This window comes from Protopterus annectens, chromosome 5.part1, assembly GCF_019279795.1.
Source record: "Protopterus annectens isolate FY-2018-M chromosome 5.part1, PAN1.0, whole genome shotgun sequence".
In the NCBI taxonomy this organism is placed as follows: Eukaryota; Metazoa; Chordata; order Ceratodontiformes; family Protopteridae; genus Protopterus; species Protopterus annectens.
This window is the reverse complement of record NC_056736.1, coordinates 585,045,419-585,066,044: the sequence shown is the minus strand read 5'-3', so window position 1 is coordinate 585,066,044 and position 20,626 is coordinate 585,045,419. Positions and strand designations below refer to the sequence as shown.

Genomic DNA, 20,626 nt, shown 5'->3' with positions numbered 1-20,626 from the left:
TTAACAAAACTTCATCAGTAGTAAGAGACGAACTAGCAAGAAGTACTTCTTCAAAGTAACGCAACCCTTCTTGTTTAGGAATACTTGAAAATAAGTCCTGTACATATATAGTTAGAAAAAAACATTCAGGAAACCACAATTCTTTTTTTAATTGACCAAGAAAATCCCATGAATCCTTCAATAAATGAGGATATTTTTTCACAACATGTTTTAATTTTCTATCAATGTATACAGCCAAATTATGAGTTTTAGAACCAGCAGCTGCTACAATTGGCCTAAAGGGTGGTTTTTCCAGGTTCTTATGTATTTTTTGCATAACATTTGTATATTCCTCTGAATTATATATATGTTTGCAGACAAAACTTATAATACTAAAAATAAAATTAAGGACATTTCTAAAAAAGTAGTATTGTTAACCCGCCTCTACATCCATTGGTCACTGCTTATGAAAAACTAGTGAAAGAAGATATATACAAGGTATGGGGAGAGAAAAAGAAAATATATTCAAATTTAAGCTATGAGCAAAGAAACCTTATAAGGACTTTGAGGGAGGACAAGGGAATATGCATTATGACACCTGATAAAGGTGGAGGGATTATTCTATATAATTCAGAGGAATATACAAATGTTATGCAAAACATTTTGTTTAATGTGGATAATTATTCCCTATGTTCTAAAAATGAGATTCATATCTCATATCAAAGATTAGACAGCTACTTGTATGAATACCTTATGGACCAGAGGATATCAAGAAATGACTATGATTTTCTCATGAACAAACACCCAAAGATTCCGGTTCTTTTTGGTATACCTAAAATACATAAGTACCTGGAAAAAACACCCTTTAGGCCGATTGTAGCAGCTGCTGGTTCTAAAACTCATAATTTGGCTGTATACATTGATAGAAAATTAAAACATGTTGTGGAAAAATATCCTCATTTATTGAAGGATTCATGGGATTTTCTTGGTCAATTAAAGAAAGAATTGTGGTTTCCTGAACGTTTTTTTCTAACTATAGATGTACATGACTTATTTTCAAGTATTCCTAAACAAGAAGGGTTGCGTTACTTTGAAGAAGTACTTCTTGCTAGTTCATCTCTTACTACTGATGAAGTTTTGTTAACATGTGAATTCATGAATCTTATACTGGAAAATAACTACATCTTTTTTGAAGGGGAGTATTTTCAACAACTAAAAGGGGTAGGTATGGGGCGGCATGTGCCCCCCTATATGCAAATTTAGTTTAATTGGGTTGGGAAGCTAAACATGTTTTTCAAAGTGAGTTTTTTCTATCAAACATAATATTCTATGGTAGATTTCTGGACGATATTTTTATATTATGGAAAGGGAATTCAGACAAGATACCTGTATTTATTCAGTATTTAAATGAAACTACTGATTTTCTGAAATTCACCTTTCAGTTTCATGAAAAAGAGATTAATTTCCTGGATACCATGATAATAAAAGCACAGGATGGATATATCTCCAGAATCTACCACAAAAACACTTTTTGCAACAGCTACCTACATTTCAATAGCCACCACCCTACTTTCCAGAAAAAAAGTATTATCAAAGGTCAGGCTATTAGAATTGCCAGGAAGACATCACTAAAAAGAGATGTGATTAGTGAGTTTGAATTTTTAAGGGAAATGTTCCTGGAGAGAGGTTATCCTGGCTGTTTTATAGATCCTATACTCTCAGATGTTCTGGATAAGTGGGGCAATGTATATGTTCCCCTATTGGGTAGAAACAGTGATCATTTAAACAATTCAGCTATGACCTTAGAATTTAAGAAACAAACTGACTTCCAGCAATCCTGTGTGATACAATACAGCCCCTTGTATTCTCAGATTAAGGGGATATTAATGAAAAATTGGAACATCTTTAAAACTAACAGCGAAATATTTTGAATACTGGGTGATAAACCTTTATTTTCTACAAAAATAGGACCTAATATTCAACAGGTATCCAATCCAGAAAGGGTGGAAGTAAACCTTGTGGTAGATGTTCCTACTGTTCGTACATTTTACAAGACAGTTTCATCACAATTGAGAACCAGAATAAAAACTATATATTTTTAAAAAGTGGCAATTGTTCCTCCAGCAAATTGGTATATATAGCCATATGTAACACCTGTTCCTCATTTTATGTCGGCAAAACAGAGAGGCTATTTAAGACCAGGATATACGAACATCTATACGACATAAAAAACAAAAAAGAGACTAACGCTCTATATAAACATAATGCGTTATGTGTGAATTTTGTAGGTTTTAAATTTGCCATTCTCGACTTTGTTTTTGTTGAAGTGCGAGGTGGTGACTGGCAAAATGCGTTACAGAAGAAGGAGCTTTTGTGGCAGTTATGGTTGGCTGCAGATTTCCCACCAGGTTTAAATGAACATGTTACGATACTGCTTATTTTAAAAGAAAAGGCAGAACATGTATAACCATATTCCAAGATGTTTACTGAAAGTAAACAAGTTTGAAAATAAAGTTTGTATGTCTTGTAGCATTTCCTAAGGGAAACATCTACTGATACAACAATTTTTTTCACACGATTTCAGCAGCAAAATCTTGCATATTCAAACAAGTATTTTTATCCTGTAATTAAGAATTTTATAAGCTATTGAGAATTGATTTTCCTGATTTTTACGAACATTAATAGTATACAAATGTGCATTTTTTAAAAGTATTTTGTAATTCAATATGTTGGTGAACAACATGATCTTATTCTTTTGTTTGCACAGTTTTTAGCCTTGGTTAATTTGGTTGTTAAATATTTATGAACCATGAATTCTCTTTGATGACATTGGGTAGATTTGGACCAATAGTTGTATGGTATTGTGTATTTAAACTTGTTTTTTAGATTGTTTCTTGTTCTGAAGAAGTCATACTTGTTGATGAAAGCGCTTAACAATATTTTATTAAAATTACATTGAGGACTCGCAACTTTGGTGCTTTTTTGGTTACTTAGTTTTTGGTGGAGCACCTTTTGCACCATTTGCTTAGCAATATACACATGTTGGTCAAAAGTTCATAGGTTCATAGGTAGGTACTAGGCTATCGGCCCAAGGGCCTACGTAAGCCTAGCCAATAAGGTTTCCTGGCTTATGCCACCCAAGAAAGTTATTTTCCTGTGTCACTGTCGAGCAGAGACACAGAAATGATCCCCGGGGTGTATTTCCTATTTCCCATCCACTTAAGTCACTATTCACGTATGTTCCCACATCCTGAACAAATGGGTCAACTCTTAGGGGTGTATTGTCAATGTGGTAGTTCCCTGGGGTAGATGGCTTCCTAGATGATACAATCATACATTTTAGCATTTCACTTCAGTCCAATATTTTAGCACCAGTAATTTATTTGAGATAAACCTTCCTGCAGTATGATTTAGTCATTCGGAAATTCAGTGACTGCTCATAGCTTGCAGTCATCTGCAAACTTAGTCAGCCAGTGCCCTTTGTTAGTGTCTTTAATTGTATAAAAGTAGATGCCAAACAAGAGAGGTCCCAGCACAGGTCCCTGGGGGATCTCCACTCATGACTGGTCTCTTTGTGGTGGTAACTTGTCCTGTTTTGGTTATCTGCATTCTATCTGCCAGCCAATTGACAATCCAGTGAGTAACATAGGGGTTTATTCCCAGTTTATTTTGCTTTTCTTCTATGCTTGAGTGGGGAATTGTGTCAAAAGCTTTGGCCTGGTCGAGGTATGCAGTTTCCACTATTTTGCCTTCATCCATTGCTTTGGTGACCTTTTCAAAAAAAAAATCACTAGATTGAGTAAGCATGACCTACACTTGTTGAATCCAAACTAAGATAGGTCCAGTGTTTGGACGTTCCCTATGTCATGACTGATTAATTTCATGATAAGTCTTTCCATGGCTTTGCATATGAGGCTGGTCAGACTTATGGTTCTGTAATTGTATGGGTCTGTGGAAGGTCCTCCCTTACACAAGGGAATGACTGTAGTGGTTCTCCATTCACCTGTATGGAAGCTGGGATTGAACACTGTTGTTGGGGTTGTGGCTAAAACATGCTTCATGCTATTAAGATGCATCCAGGGATATTGTCAGGACCCACTAATGCAGTATTTTTAGCTTTTGATAGCACTTTTAGGACTTGGTCTTCTGTGATAGCTAGTGGCAAACCAGTTTCAGGTATATTTTGAGGGATAGATGGAACAGTCAGGGTTAAAATTAGAGCAAAATTTATCAGCCAGTAGGTCCGCTATATCTTCAGCCTCAGCATTGATAACATTGTTCACAATCAGTTTAGTGCATCATTGCAATGTGCTTTTGAGATTATGAGCACCACTAAAAAATCTCAATGAATCACAGTATTTTAGCACTGGAACCTAGAAAAGACATAGATATGGTTTACCAGGCACTTTACAAAAGCTGTTAATACATTTTTGAGCCTTTACCTGCCTTCCTACTTCAGTATTATGTAAATGCATCAGCTTGTTTGTTTGTGATGGAGATTTTTTCACCTTCATTGGCGAATCTGAGAATTTAGAGCCCATTAGGAGTCCATAATGAAGATTCTCAGGGCAGCCTCCCCAGCGATAACCAGGGCCAGGTACCTCTCCTGGAGTTGGACCACACGAGCAGCTCCGAAGATCGCCCGTACTGCAGGCTCTAGCTATGGTGTGACTGATAGCAGCTGCAGACAGGGCATGGACAAACGCTGACTCCCTGGTGCCTGCAAAAACAAAGAGAAATAACAACTTCACATTATAATATATAAGTCTGACCACAAAAGAGGACAATTACCCTAACCACTCTGTCAGTTAAATAAGTTTAACATTCTAGTTCTGTCTGTGTCTTGGTTTCCACCTTCCATATACATCCCTAAATGCTTCCATGGATACCCTGTCTTCAGTGCCCATTCCACATGACCGCACTTCCAGAACCTAGGAACCTGTGTCCAAGCTACACTAATAAAAGTTAATCACTGATTTCCTGATGTATACAAGCTGGTTAATAACCATGTTTACAGCATGACAAAATGGGACATATTTGGTAACTGTGCATATTTAATGAATACAATATTAAAGGAAGAATGCTCTTCCAGTGATCTTTTATAGATACCAGTTTTCTAGACCTAAGTTTCTGCCTGAAATGTCTAAGTAGTGATGTTGTGAGCCATGTGGGATGCTCTGAATCATGTGGTGATGTTCTAGTCATGTGTGATGTTCTGAGTCATGTGAGATGTTCAGAGTCATGTGGTCATGTGTATTTGAGTTGCTCATATGTTATTATTCAGAAGGTCATAGACATGGTATTTTCATTTGCACTACTCAGGTCCACGTAATCCAGGCAAATTAATCTTTTAGGCCTGGAAGTGAGAGAGACTTCATTAACGTAAGTCAAACTGTGCAGAATGTTCATCCCAGATGGCACTGTTCACGGGACACTCACTGTTTGTTTATATCTTATAAGGAGTATTTATATCTTATAAGTACAAAGGATTATGAGGCACCTGCTTTTTGTCCCTCTGACTTCTCCCTTCATTGTCTTGCCTTTCAATGGGATAACATCCTCTCTTATTCCTTTACTTACCATTTTACTCAATACATGTACAAGCTAATAACTATCCAGGCTGATGTAAGATTTCTCTGTGGATTAAAATGATTAGCTTTTGTTTAATTGTATACCTCCATTACTTCAAATAGTCTAAGGAGCTCTTTTTGTGTGTGTGTGTATGTGCTTGTGTGTATACACACAGTGTGCACAAATGCATAACCACATAGCTTTGCACATTTTAAAATTCTTTATTGCTGGATAAGTTGTGCAAACCCGGGGGGGGGGTGTCTAATGGTGGTAGTAGTGACATGTCACCATTATTTGTGCTTACACTGTGCTGATGCTCATCAAAGACTGCTTCTTCTTTTACCAGGGGTGATATAGCCTACGACTTAGTATAACAACGGCAATGCGACACAAACCATCCTCTTGGACCTTTATTTACTGTTTAATAACCAGATGATGGATTCGTTCATACACCCTTCTCAGCCATCACTCAGGCCGCAAAGGCAAGGACAAATACTTTATGTTTATAGACTTGATTTTAATGTAGCCAGTCAAGCAACATACTTTTGGGAGTAGCCAGAGAAAGCCCACTCAAGCACGATGACAAGACACAGACTGTACACAGTCAGCGAGTGAAGGTCAAGACTGAACCTCAAGTTACTATAAAAGTACTGCCCTCTCACAGTTATAGTGTGAACAGAATGTCTGCATATGTTTTCTGCAGAAAAAAATACTGCTTGGTACATCACACGTTGAAATATGAAATAGTGTGTAATGTGCACTGAACCACATTTAGGTCAATGTATAACAACCAACAATACTTACCTTCAGTTCTTACCTAGGAGTAAAAATAAAAGTATTAGCTGACAAATATTGTCACTTTATCAAGGTAAGAAGTCGACTATGAGATGACTATGGTAATTGAGTGCATCTCTGGATGGAATATTAAAATCATGGCGTCCTCAAGTGATGTGTCTCAGCACATCTATTGTCTCTCACCTGAATGAGGTACTGAAGCCTAGTTCACAGATTTAAGCTATGCAGGCTTCTTTCATGTCCATCCCTCAATTTGGTAAAGTCATTAAGTGACATTATGAATAAATGGTTGTGTTAAAATAGCATTTGATGTATACATCTTCAACAAATGGAATTACAATAACTTAAGAAAACATCCACATTGTTCCATCTAATTAGAAACTCCAGCCATTTCCCATGGGACAAGGTAAGATCTGGCCAAGCTGGACATTTAACCTTGATATCCCAGTTATTCAAATGGGATAAAACAGGATTACGTTGGAGGCAATAACAATGTGTTTACTTCTATTTTGTTTGTTTCATTACTTTATTGCTTTGTACTACAGAACAGCCCTAAGTTCTGTTAAATGCAAGCTTGTAGACACTCAGTTGTTTTGTAGGATTCTAGTGTTTAGAATGCATTAAAGTATGCTCTGTAACAAGATAATGTTAATTAAGCACCTCCTATGAATGTGTTTATATGGCATTTAATTTCCTTTCTCTGGGCTGATGTGGAACATTAAGTATGAACTTTATTGGAATTCAAATGTAGGAATAGTAAATGATTCTTAAAATCGAATAAAACAAAATAAAAGCAGTTTAGGTCTTTTTTCAATGACTGCTAAAAATAACAGCAGATGATTGTTGATCTTTATTAAAAATGTGTTCTCCTCACCAGCTGGAACTGGAAGAGTTAAAATTGTACAATACTCTTTGGGCCAGATACCAAAAGACTTACTTCTGTGCAAAGACCATCCATAAACAGGCTTACTGAGTGGACCAGATTCCAAGAGACCTGCTCTCAGCCTGCTCTTAGTGTAAGTGGTCACTTTCACAGAGAACAAGTCTTCTGGAATCAGGGCCTTTATATTTTTAGGCAAATTACTCAACACAGCTCACTCATCTGAAGCATTCCAAGTCTATATCCTAGGATTATACGTATTGATACCTCTTTCCAAGTCCTGGTGGAAGTTTGGTGCCATATCAATAGAAGAGCAGTTCCACCTCATGTCCGCGAAGGTCTTCTTGCAGGCCTTTGCCACTTCCTTGGCTGCATGGACAATCGTGTGCATGAGCTCCAAGTTACTTCGACACAGCTGCATCTGGGATGGGACCAACCCTTCTAACTGTTTACAGTGCTGAGTCTGATTCAGAGCAAGCGATTGGGGTGTCCTGGCTAACGCCCTGCAATGGAAACAATAAGAGATAAATAATTGAAAGAAGGGAGGGAAATTACATGGTGTTATGCTTTCTATATGCCTCAGAACAGATTACAGTGCAAGAACACTGTTGTTAATAATGACATCAAAACTTTACAGAAACATATGTAAAAAGGACATACTAGAACACAGAAAGAAAGGGAACAAAGCAGAGATTGATTACTTGATTACAATACAGTAAAGGGATACTATACTTTTTATAAAAAATACATGTATGTGTGTATGCATATATATAAGTTAGTTACATACCTCTCAACCTCTTACAGCAAGAAATCTGGACAAATCCATGAATAAAAGGGGGATAAAGACCCAAAAATAGGGACAATTTTTAAATATTGTTCATGCAAACTTACAAAATTGATAGAATAACAGGTTTTGCATTAGCATGCATTTTCTGAAGGATATGAAGTCTGAAACTCAAATGTCTGCCATTCTTTTCTAACTTCAGTCTAATGATTTGCCAATAATCTGCCAGAAAAACTACAATTTTATGAAAAAAAGACCAAAAATGAGGCAAAAATCTGGACATTCTGCGAAAATCTGTACAGTTGAGAGGTATGTGCAGAGGTATTAACACCACTTTCATTGATCACTGCCGAGTGCCAAACCAACTAAATGAAAATTAACTTTGCTAATTTATTATCAATCAGAAAAATAAGAACAACAACAAAAACCTAATACTACAAGAGGAACAATTTGTCTAAATAGCAGTACTTTTACAGAAAGGGGTTTTTCTCTGTCGTTGTCCAGCCTTAAAAAGACAAAAAATCACAATCAAACCCAAAAATTGAGATGAAAGAAGGGTTCGAACCACAACCAAAAAAGCTCCAATAATTTATTAAAATGATAACACGAAACGAGCGCTTTCGTCTCAACAAGAAGACTTAATCAGATCTAGTTGAGATGAAAGCGGTCATTTCGTTTTATCATTTCAATAAATTATTGGAGCTTTTTTGGTCTTGTCCAGCCTTACTCATGTGTGCTAACCCTAACCTTCTTCCTACCCCTAACCCCAGCTCTGCAAATTACCATAAGCAAAACCTTTTCTCTAGAAGTACCACTAAACAGCACACTCAGACACAGAAGGCATACATATTCAAGCAAACACACCATTAAAACTATCCCCTAACCTAATCCTAACTAGCCAGCTCATGCATTGTCACACACACATGAGCATGCACACACACACACACATGAGCACACACACACACACACACACACACACACACACACACACACACACACACACACACACACACACACACACACACACACACACACACACACACACACACACACACACACACACAGTGATCTATATATACAACACTAACAGTATCCCCCTTACCTAATCCTAACTCTAACTTTAACCAATAAAGACACACACACACACACACACACACACACACACACACACACACACACACACACACACACACACACACACACACACACACACACTCCCGACCCTAACTGACTACCACTTACCTTTTTCAGTAACATGGATGCTCAGCTACATAAACATTTGCTAAATTGAATGTTTGGTAAATGTACTAGTCAGTTCAATTGGATGAGCAAATCAGTATTTGACCAATCGAACTGTTGCCATATATTCCATAATAAGGTACCAGAGACCAGATTTGCCTTCACTTCTATGGTCTAAAAAAATGAAAGTGAAATTGGTCTCTGATGCCTCATTAAATAAATGATGCTGCAGTGTGCTAGGATTTCACGCTTTGACAAACAAGACTTCCCCAAGAGTGGGTCTTTTTTCTTTATTCTTCATACTTTTCATTGACAGGACCTCAAATACAACCAGGATCTGAAGTGGGTGCCTGAGGATTACATTTTTTTTAATAGGATGATGTCTTCTTCTCAGTCTTGTATGATTTTGATATTCACTGTATATTATACTTGCACATAAATTCAAAAGACGTGTTCACATTCTAAATAGCCAGTTGTTATTTTTCAGTAACTTAGCATAATTATTTTGTTTTTTTTTATGGTGAAAGATATAATATAACTACTGAAACACACTTCTAATACTTTTCCGAATGATTTTGGGAAAAGTAAGAAAAAGTAGAAGTGCTTGGATGATGTGGAAACTGGTCATGGTTTGTCGCTAATTAGCAATTTTATTCTTTTGCTTGACTTTGTTAAGACTTGAAAATTATAATACTAGCATTAGTTAATATCAATGTCAATTCAATGGTTCTTAAATCTTATGAAATTCCTGAACGCCTGGACAGAGGGCATTTTGGTTTTAGGTAGTGGAAAGATGATACATTACGTAGTATTAAGAAATCAAAGATGCTTGGTTTAAAACAAAAGTATCATACCCAGTGAGTGTGTTCTTGTAACTGGACTGGAGTTAAGACTTTTTTCTATAATGTACCCAGTAAGACAGAATAATATCGAAGCACTATAAGAATATAAATTAATCGCAATTCATTGGAGGAACCAATAATGATAGCTGCCTAATCCAGAACACTTCCTTCTGGCCTAAGGAGAAAAAAAGTCAAAATATAGAGAAAAGTGCACAAAACAACAAAATAAATGAAGGGAATAGTCTGTAAATGGAAGAGAAACAATAGATCAACCAAAAGAAGCAAATCTAGCATTAGCATAGGAAGATTAATTCAGAAGGAAGCGGGAGTTTCCAGGGATACAATCCTCATTAGGGAAAAAACAGAGGCCCAACAACAACAAAAAAATGAGAAGACTACACGATAAACTTAAGAGAGAAAGAAAGTGAAAAATAAAGATGAAGAAAAGAAAACACAAAATCTGCATAAAGTGGCCCACAAAAAAGCAGAAACTTTTATACAAAAGTTATACCCCACCTCACAATGACATCATCTTAAAGGCATACAAAACAATAAATAAACCATGTCAAAAATATATTTAAATATTTACTTATAAAAACATTTTAAAAAATAATGTTTTAACAAAAATAAAAGTGTCAGTTAAAAATTAAAAGTAAAATTACCTTTGAAATGCTTTAAATTTGAGAAAAGTAGTAAAGTACAGTTTTGTACCTACCATAAATGTAGATGTTCGAGTGTACACCCTGCTGCAGTCATCACACTTGGGTTATCCTGTCATCAGGCGGTCCCGCAGTCGGCCGGAATTCCAAAGTCTTGGTCTGGCATCAGTTGCTGTTGCTTCTTCCCTGACGTCAGTGCGCCAGGGGTATATATAATGCATCCAACGCCATTTTCTTTAGTTTTTCTTGCCCCAGATGTCAGGTCCCCCCAAAAAGGTGGTCAGTAATTAGTACCAAATTCAGTCATTTTTGCACAAACACAAAATCCCTCCAGCTATAAGCAAATACATCAGGAAGGTATTGTAGAGATTTAGCCAGTTAGATCAGAGGGGATGGAGGGAGGGTAACCTGGACTGCAGCAGGGTATACACTCGAACATCTATATTTATGGTAGGTACAAAACTGTACTATGTTCATCGTGTTACCCTTCTGCAGTCATCACACTTGGGTAGAATCCCAAAGCTAAGGATGGGTGGAGGAGTTATAGAGGGTTAGAGGAGGCTAGAAGGCCCTGCAGAACTGCAGTGGTGAAGCCAGCTCTAGTCTTAGAGTAAAGTGGTAAGTGATGGTGTTTGGTAAAGGTGTGTACTGAACTCCAAGTTGCAGCTTCCAGAATGTCCTTGGTTGGAACCCCCCTGAGGAAGGCTGTAGATGTAGCTGTTGCCCTGGTAGAGTGGGGCCTAATGGTAGCAGGAACTGGTTTTCCATGATGGGTATAGCAAAAACGAATGCGATACCCTATCCATTTGGAAATGGTTTGTTTTGATATAGCCTTCCCTTGTGAAGCTGTAGCATAGGATACAAAGAGCTGGTCAGATTTTCTGAAAGTCTTAGTTTTATCCAAGTAGTAACGAGGTTGTCTGTGAATGTCCAAGGAATGCAGGAGTCTTTCTCCTTTGTTCTGTGGATTTGGGAAGAAGGTGGGTAAGTGGATGGTTTGATTTAAAGCCACACTGGAAACCACCTTAGGCATGAAGGAAGGATTAGTTCGTAGAGAAACTGTCTTAATGGAAAATGAGGAAAGGTTCCGCTGCCATTAGTGCTTGCAGCTCTGAGACTCTTCCAGCTGAAGTTATTGCTAGCAGCAGGGCAGTCTTCCATGATAGAAACTGTAGATCTGCAGAGAAATCTGGTTCGAATGGAGGTAGCGTAAGTTTCTCCAGAACAAAATTGAGGTCCCATGTTGGTGTAGGAGCTCTCCTGGGGGGCCTAATGTTTTTTGCCCCTCTGAGGAACTGCCTTAGAAGTGGATGGGAAAATAAGGGTGGATCCATGTTGTAGTGGGCTGAAATAGCTGATGCATGGATTTTAATGGAAGAAAAAGAAAGTCCTTTGTGCAACATCTCAGTTAAGTACTGTAGAATCTGAGGCATGTGAGGCTGAAGTGTGTTTTGGCCTTTAGCTTGGTTCCAGGCACAAAACCTTTTCCATTTATCCGAATAGGCCTTCCTGGTGTTGGGCCTAGTAGCTTCCAGAATAACATCCATAACTGCTTGGGAAAGAGGAGCTGGCTGGATGCTTAGGTGATTTGCCATGCAGCCAGATTTAAGGTTTTGAGCTGGCTGTGAAGAATCTGATTGTTTTGCTGTGTGAGCAAATGGGCAGTTTGTGGTAAAATCCAAGGTGGGCCCTGGGCCATATTCCTCAATAGTGGGTACCAGTGCTGGCGTGGCCAGTCTGGGGCTATGAGTATCAGTCGTGGTCTCTCCTTTCTGACTTTCAGAAGCACCTTTGTGAGGAGAGGCAATGGAGGGAAGGCATATACTGTCAGGTTTTTCCAACTGAATGAGAGTGCGTCCACTTTCCAAGCTTGATGGTGAAGTGTCCTTGTACAAAATTTTGTTAGCCGATAGTTTTGAGGACTGGCAAACAGGTCTATGTCTGGAAGGCCCCATTTTTGAGTTATCATTGTAAATACTTGTGGATCCAGTTTCCACTCGTGGGGATCCATGATGTTTCTGCTGAGGTCGTCTGCCAATGTGTTCTTTTTTCCTGGCAGGAATTGAGCTTGTAACTGAACTTGATAAGCCAGAGCTGTGTTCCACAAGGTCATTGCTTGCCTGCATAGAGGGTAGGAGTGTGTACCCCCTTGTTTGTTTATGCACCACATTATTGTGGTGTTGTCCGTCCTTATTGTAAGTTGTCCTGGATGTAATAGATTCTTGAAGGCTGTCAGAGCATTCTGTACAGCTAGCATCTCTTTTGATTGATGTGCAGATTCCTTTGATCTGCAGTCCATACACCTTGAACGCACTGTCCTGCCATGTGTGCCCCCCAGGCTTAGTCCAATGCATATGTTGTCATAGTTTGCCTGGCTGGGGGCAAGGTGAAAGGCTGACCCTTGTTGAGGTGACATGCCTGTGACCACCATAGAAACTCCTGTTGTAGGCAGGGAATGAGAGATTTCATTGTGTCCAAGCTGTGGCTGTGTTGAGTCCATACGCTTTTTAGGTACCACTGTAATTTCCTCATATGCAGCTTTGCAAATGGTATTAGTAGTATGCAAGATGCCATGAAGCCCAAGGCCTGCAGAATTTTTCTTGCAGGGAGTTGGGTCTTTGTTAGGAAATACAACACCAAAGCACCAAGGTGCAAGGAAGGCACCAGTACAAAACTTGCTTCACCACAAAAACGAAAAAACAGGAATCCAGTAAAAAGGTTTATTTCTCTCTCTAGCGCCTCGGCCACCAACAGCCTTCAAGGAGTAACAATTAATACATACCCACAGTATATATATACACACCATCAATTAACAATTAAACAATTAAACAATTAATGCACTCAAAATTTAAAACCATACAACACTTTTTAAAGAAAGCTCTTCCAGCAAAATTCTACATTCAAACCTTTTGGTGCCAAAGTATCATATTTTAGTATAAAAATAGCTTCTTTTTTTAAAAGCAGACATTTAATCTTGTCTTTATCATAATCACAGACAAAAATCTGTTGTAAAACAGTTGCTTTTAAACCCACAGGGTTACCATTATGATATTCTTTAAAATGTTGAGCCACAGGACTCTCATCCCTATTATTCCGAATGTCTCTCAAATGTTCCAGTAATCTCACTTTAAACATTCTTTTTGTTTGTCCAATATAAAATTTTTCACAATCACACTTTATTACATAAACTACCCCATCCGTTCTACAATTATATACACCGTTAGGCGAAAAGGAATATTATTAATATAGGAAATACATTTTCTGTGTAGCAACATATACTACATTTCCCACAAGGCTTAAAGCCTCTTTCCTGAATCTGCAAGGGCATTCTATTTACAGGTCTAGAAAACCTAGTATGAACTAGCAAATCTTTAACATTTCTTCCCTCTTGTGGGAAAAACTACCTTCTTGTTAGCTAGACCTGTTAATTCTTCAAAATTCCTTAGAAACTCCCAAAAATATAAAAAACAATGCCTAATGTCCCTACTACAAATATTATATGTAGAAACTACAAAAAATTTTTCTAACTCTACATTATTACACACCCCATTATATTGCCTATTCCTAAAAAATCTCCTATATCTATTCTTATTATATCTAATATTAAATACCTTTTGGATATCTTTATCAATTACTCTAATATCATACTTTCTAGTGATAAACATGTTTCTTGTTTGTTCAATTTCCTTCAAAAAATTACTTTCATCATTACATAATCTAGAAATTCTTAGAAACTCTCCATATGGTAAAGAGTCCATAGTTTGTGTAGGGTGACAGCTAGTGCCCATTAAAAATTCATTAACTGTACCAAACTTCCTATGAATACTAGTAATGATATTCATTCCTATTTGTCCACATAAATTGATATCCAAAAAAGAAACTTTCGGACCATATTGTAAACCATCAAAAATTATGCCAAATCTATTAACTTGAATTTCCTCCACAAAGGTATGTAATAAATGAAAACCATCTTCACATAAAAATACTAAATCGTCTATGTATCTAAAATAAAGCTTAACATGATTTTTAAAAAACAATTTATTATAAATACATTCCTTTTCTACTAAGCCCATAAAGATATTAGCATACATGGGTGCAAATGGTGCACCCATGGCTGTACCTTGAATCTGGTGAAAAACTTGATCTTCAAAGAAAAAATAATTATTCTCTAGGCAGAATTTCACCAAATCTAATATATAATGTGTAAATGGAGTGTTACCCATCTGAAGCAATATTGCCTCTAATCCAAAAACATGTTGAATATTTGTATATAAACTTTGTACATCTAATGTTATCCAATACATATTCTCATGCCATATAACGTGTTTAATTTTATCAAATGAGTCTGTTTCTGCTGAGGTCGTCTGCCAATGTGTTCTTTTTTCCTGGCAGGAATTGAGCTTGTAACTGAACTTGATAAGCCAGAGCTGTGTTCCACAAGGTCATTGCTTGCCTGCATAGAGGGTAGGAGTGTGTACCCCCTTGTTTGTTTATGCACCACATTATTGTGGTGTTGTCCGTCCTTATTGTAAGTTGTCCTGGATGTAATAGATTCTTGAAGGCTGTCAGAGCATTCTGTACAGCTAGCATCTCTTTTTGATTGATGTGCAGATTCCTTTGATCTGCAGTCCATACACCTTGAACGCACTGTCCTGCCATGTGTGCCCCCCAGGCTTAGTCCAATGCATCTGTTGTCATAGTTTGCCTGGCTGGGGGCAAGGTGAAAGGCTGACCCTTGTTGAGGTGACATGCCTGTGACCACCATAGAAACTCCTGTTGTAGGCAGGGAATGAGAGATTTCATTGTGTCCAAGCTGTGGCTGTGTTGAGTCCATACGCTTTTTAGGTACCACTGTAATTTCCTCATATGCAGCTTTGCAAATGGTATTAGTAATATGCAAGATGCCATGAAGCCCAAGGCCTGCAGAATTTTTCTTGCAGGGAGTTGGGTCTTTGTTGCCATTGTTTTGAAATATTGAGTCAGTTGTAGTTGTTTGTCTGGCATCAGATAAGCCTTCTGGGCCGTTGTATTCAAGCTGGCACCCAGGAATGTCATATTTTGTGAGGGTACTAGTTTTGATTTCTTTTCGTTTACTGTGTACCCCAGGCAACTTAGAAGATGTTTTACAAAAGCCAGATATTGTAAGAGGATGTCCTTGCTTTCTGCTTGGATGAGGCAGCCGTCCAGGTATGGGTATATTTGAATTCCTCTTTGTCTGCAGTATGCAATTACTGGTGCCAGGCATTTTGTGAAGACCCTGGGCGCAGTAGATAAGCCAAAGGGCAGTGCAGAGATTTGGTAATGGGTTGAACCTGCATTGAAATGGAGGTATCTTCTGCAACTTTGTCTGATAGGGACATGCAGGTATGCCTCCTTGAGGTCCAACGTTACTAGCCATGCTTTCTTGCCCAACATGGGAAGTAGCTGCTGTAGTGTTAGCATCTTGAATTTGGGTACTTGTAAGTAAGTGTTTAGAATTGAAAGGTCCAGAATTGGTCTCCAAGCATTGTCCTTTCTGGGGACTAGAAAGAGTCTTAAGTAAAATCCTTGGCCTTGCTCCCGTGTATGTACCAGTTGAATGGCTGTCATGTCCATGAGAGCTGTAATTTGTTTTTGTGCCTCTGCGCATTGATTTTGTGGCAGGTTTGGCATTCCTCTTTTCATTGGTAAAGTGTGAAAGTGGAATCTGTATCCTCGCGAAATTATGTCTAGGACCCATTTGTCCTTTGTGACAATGTGCCAGTTGTCTGAAAAAAGTGTGAGTTTTCCTCCCAAGGGGGCTGCCAAGAGAGTGTTGCTTGGCCAGATGAGGTGCAAGTCATTGAGTTTGCCTTCTGGTAGTTTGGGACCTGTCTTCTCCTCCCTTCTGTGTTGCAGTGCCCCATTGACGAGGTTTGTACTGGGCTTGTGGTTGTCCTCTGCCTCTTGGACGTCTGTATGTACCCCTCTGTGGTCTGTCAGTAGCTGGAAAGGACCAATTTTTTGTTGGCCAATTTCTGCTGAAGCGAGGGGGCTGTACCTGTAGAAAATCTTTGACTGTCTGCATAGATTTTGCCTTATCCTCCATTTTCTTTAAGACTTCTTCTGCTTTAACTCCAAAAAGAACATCCTGCTGTAAGGGAGCATCTAGAAGCTTTGCTTTAACATGATCAGGCAGGGTTTGTTCCTTTAACCAAGCATGCCTACATATAACTGACCCAGTGACAGCTACTCTGCAGGAAGCTTCCAAAGAATCAAACCCACATTGTAAAGTATGTTTGCCCACCTGTTCAGTTGCATGCAACAGATCCTGCATTTCTTTCAAATCAGACTGTTGAGGGAGTGTGCTCATTTTTTGTTTTAACTGAGACATTAGAAATTGCTGATATTTTAGCATGTGAAATTGGCAATTTAGTGCCCTCATAGCTAGAGTGGCTGAGGTGTAAACCTTTTTCCCCCACCTGTCTAGTGCTCTGGAGTCCCTTTCAGAGGGTACAGGATTTTTTGCCATAGAAGCCTTAGCCCCTTTGGGACCCTGAGAGATAGTCTCTGGATCAGCAACAGGGCTTTTATAAAGGAATTTGTGGGAATCAGGCACTCTATAGTATCTGTCAGGTTTTGCTGGAGCAGGAGACAGAGAATCTGGGTTCAAACTGGATTCTAAGTAAACATCATCCACAATGTCTAAAAGTGGGGGGATGGCAAGTGGTCTGTGCTGGGGGAGTAAATGAAACTCTCTGAGCCTTTTCTTTGAGTCAGAGTAGTCCTGACCTTCCCAGTGAAAATGTTCCCTCATAGTGTGTAAAGTTTCCCCAAAGGAGTAGTCTTCAGGGGGAGAAGCTGAGAGAATAGAATCCTCAGCATCAGAATCTTCATAAGGGGAGAAGGAGTAATCTTGGTCCTCAGAGGAGCCTGAGGAAATAGACACTTGTTCAGAGGAGGCATAATCTTCCTCTTGTCTAGGCCTTTTGTCGGGTAGAGGTTGGGAACCCCTGATTAAAGAGATCAAATCTTCAGCCATTTTGAGCATCTGTTTCTTAGGCATGGGGCCTTGAACAGGAGACTGAAGTGCAGTCATTTTAGGTTTAATAGGAGTCTTAGTCTTAGGATACGTTTTTATGGTGAGTGTCGTCGGTCTGAAGACGCCTTCAGAAACCGAAGGTGTTTCTGCAGTACCGACATCTTTATCAGCAGTGTCGTCGGTAGGAGCTAAACAAAATGGCTGCATCGGCCTAGCACTCTCCGCCAAAAGCTCCGAAGTGGTCTCGGGTTCCAGCATTGCGGTAGTCAGGGGCTGCGTCGGAGCCTCACTGAAGACCGGTGAACCGGAGACCGGACCAGCCGAGGCCTCGGAGTCTGGCTTGAGTCTAGGCTGCCTGTCCTTATCCCTACGTTTTTTGTGTATGCCGGTAGTCGGTTGCTCCGACGGCATAGTTTAGTTAAATTTTCTACCGAAGTAGTGTCTTGCGAAATCAAAGCGTCTTTTTATGGTACGCTTATTAAACCTAGCACAAAAACGACAACCAGTGACGTCGTGGTCTGGGCCTAGGCAAGGTATGCAGTAAGAATGAAAATCCTTATGAGGTATTTGCTTCCCACAAGAAATACAATTGTTAACTTTTTCTGACATCGGTCTGAGGCAAGAAAAGTTTCCCCAACAGGGTACTTAGCTTTATTGAAGACTTCGGATCTGAAATTCGACTTTGAAAATCTCAGGAGTCGGCCGACTGGCACTTGCGAACTGCTTCTGCTTCGGGCACCGCGCGGCAAGAAAGACTGAAGAAAATGGCGTTGGATGCATTATATATACCTCTGGCACACTGACGTCAGTGAAGAAGCGACAGCAACCGATGCCGGACCAAGACTTTGGAATTCCGGCCGACTGCGGGACCGCCTGACGACAGGATAATCCAAGTGTGATGACTGCAGCAGGGTAACACGATGAACATCAGAAAATGTTATTTTTTTGTATGCCTTTAAGATGATGTCATTATGAGGTGGGGCATGACTTTTGTATAAAAGTTTCTGCATTTTTTGTGGGCCAGGTTTTATCTGATGAAGTCTGGCACTGGTTTTAAGACAAAAAGCACTTAATAAAATTTCAGTTTTTGTGTCCTCAACGAAGATGCTGCTTCCACTTTTTCTGTAGTGTATGAAAATACAGATGAATAATTAGCACGATGAATGGGCAGGCTAAAAATCCTGGAGCAGGGAGGCATCGAAGCTAAAGAGCGAAATGGATTTATAGGAAAACAGATCCAAAAGTAAATACCTGAGTCATCAAAATCAGGGAGGAAATAACTGGGGAAGAAGTAAACAACTTTTTAAAACTGTGATAATGTCTCCATTAAACCCCCAAAGCACTGAATCTAGAAATAGATAAAATCCACAGAAAGTACAGTTTTGTACCTACCATAAATGTAGATGTTCGAGGGCTATTACAGCTGCAGTAATTACATATGGGTTTTCAGCCGGCAGGCGGTCCCTCGGTCGGCCGAATTCCAAAGTCTTGGTCCGGCGTCGGTTGTTGTCGCGTACTCTTCTTACGTCATGAAGGCTAGAGTATAAAAGACACAGCCGACGCCATCTTCTTCAGTCTTTCTTGCCCCAGATGTCAGGTGCCCCCAAAAGGAAGGCAATACATAAATTAGTGTAATACACAAAAGTAAGCAAATAAAACATAGTAGGATAACCCAGTCAGCAGGTATGAATAGGTATTCAAACCCCAAGGTCTTACCAAGAGGGGAAGGAGGGTGGGAAACCTGTACTGCAGCTGTAATAGCCCTCGAACATCTACATTTATGGTAGGTACAAAACTGTACTATGTTCATCGTGCATTACAGCTGCAGTAATTACATATGGGTAGAATCCCAAAGCTATGTATAGGGTGGTAGGTACTATACGGAACTGGGTTGAGCTAGAATGCCCTGCAAAACTGCAGTGGCAAAGCCTGCTCTTGTTCTGGAGTATAAAGGCAGATGGTAATGCTTTGTGAAGGTATGTACAGAACTCCAAGTGGCTGCCTCCAAGATATCTTTAGTAGGCACTCCTCTGAGGAAGGCTGTAGAGGTGGCTGTGGCCCTAGTGGAGTGTGATCTGATACCAGTAGGTATGAGCTTTCCATGATAGGAATAACAGAAGCGTATGCAGTGACCAATCCACTTGGAAATGGTCTGTTTAGTTACAGGTTTCCTTGACCCCACAGCATAGGAAACTAGGAGTTGATCTGATTTTCTGAATGGCTTGGTTCTGTCCAAGTAGTAACGTAGCTGCCTATGGATATCTAAAGAATGAAGCAGCCTCTCCTTTGTTTTGAGGATTAGAGTAGAAGGTAGGAAGGTGTATGGCCTGGTTTAGGGCTACCCTAGATACTACTTTAGGCATAAAGGAAGGGTTAGTGCAAGGGAAACCCTGTCCTGATGGAATATGAGGAATGGCTGCACCGCCATGAGGGCCTGTAACTCAGATACCCTACGAGCTGAAGTGATGGCCAGGAGAAAAGCTGTTTTCCAGGACAAATATTGTAATTCTGAAGCAGCTGGTTCAAAGGGAGGCAATGTCAATTTTTCCAGTACATAGTTAAGGTCCCAAGCTGGCACTGGTTGTTTCCTTGGAGGCCTTATGTTCTTAGCCCCTCTGAGGAACTGTCGAAGTGGGTGTGGGAATAAAGGAGGATCCATATTGAATTCTGCAGAGATTGCTGAGGCATGTATCTTGATTGAGGAAAAGGAAAGTCCCTTGCTCAAAAGTTCAGTTAGGTACTGTAAAATCTGAGGCAGGTTTAATTTTCTAGGATCCTGTCCTCGTTCTTCATTCCAACAGCAAAACCGCTTCCATTTTGGAGTAAGCTTTTCTTGTAGATGGTCTTCTAGCCTCCAAAATGACATCCTGCACTTCT

At 39.3% G+C, this 20,626-nt stretch overlaps 1 protein-coding gene across 1 annotated transcript in view; it reads right to left on the bottom strand.

Annotated features, from left to right (window-relative positions):
• Window positions 1-20,626, bottom strand: part of WNT11 (Wnt family member 11) — a 378,109-nt gene that overhangs the window by 62,771 nt on the left and 294,712 nt on the right. The window contains exons 3-4 of the mRNA XM_044073200.1: window positions 7,493-7,728; window positions 4,422-4,699 (exon numbers count right to left, since the gene is read on the bottom strand). Coding sequence (XP_043929135.1) covers window positions 4,422-4,699; window positions 7,493-7,728 — 514 coding nt within the window. The remainder of the gene's footprint in view (window positions 1-4,421; window positions 4,700-7,492; window positions 7,729-20,626) is intronic.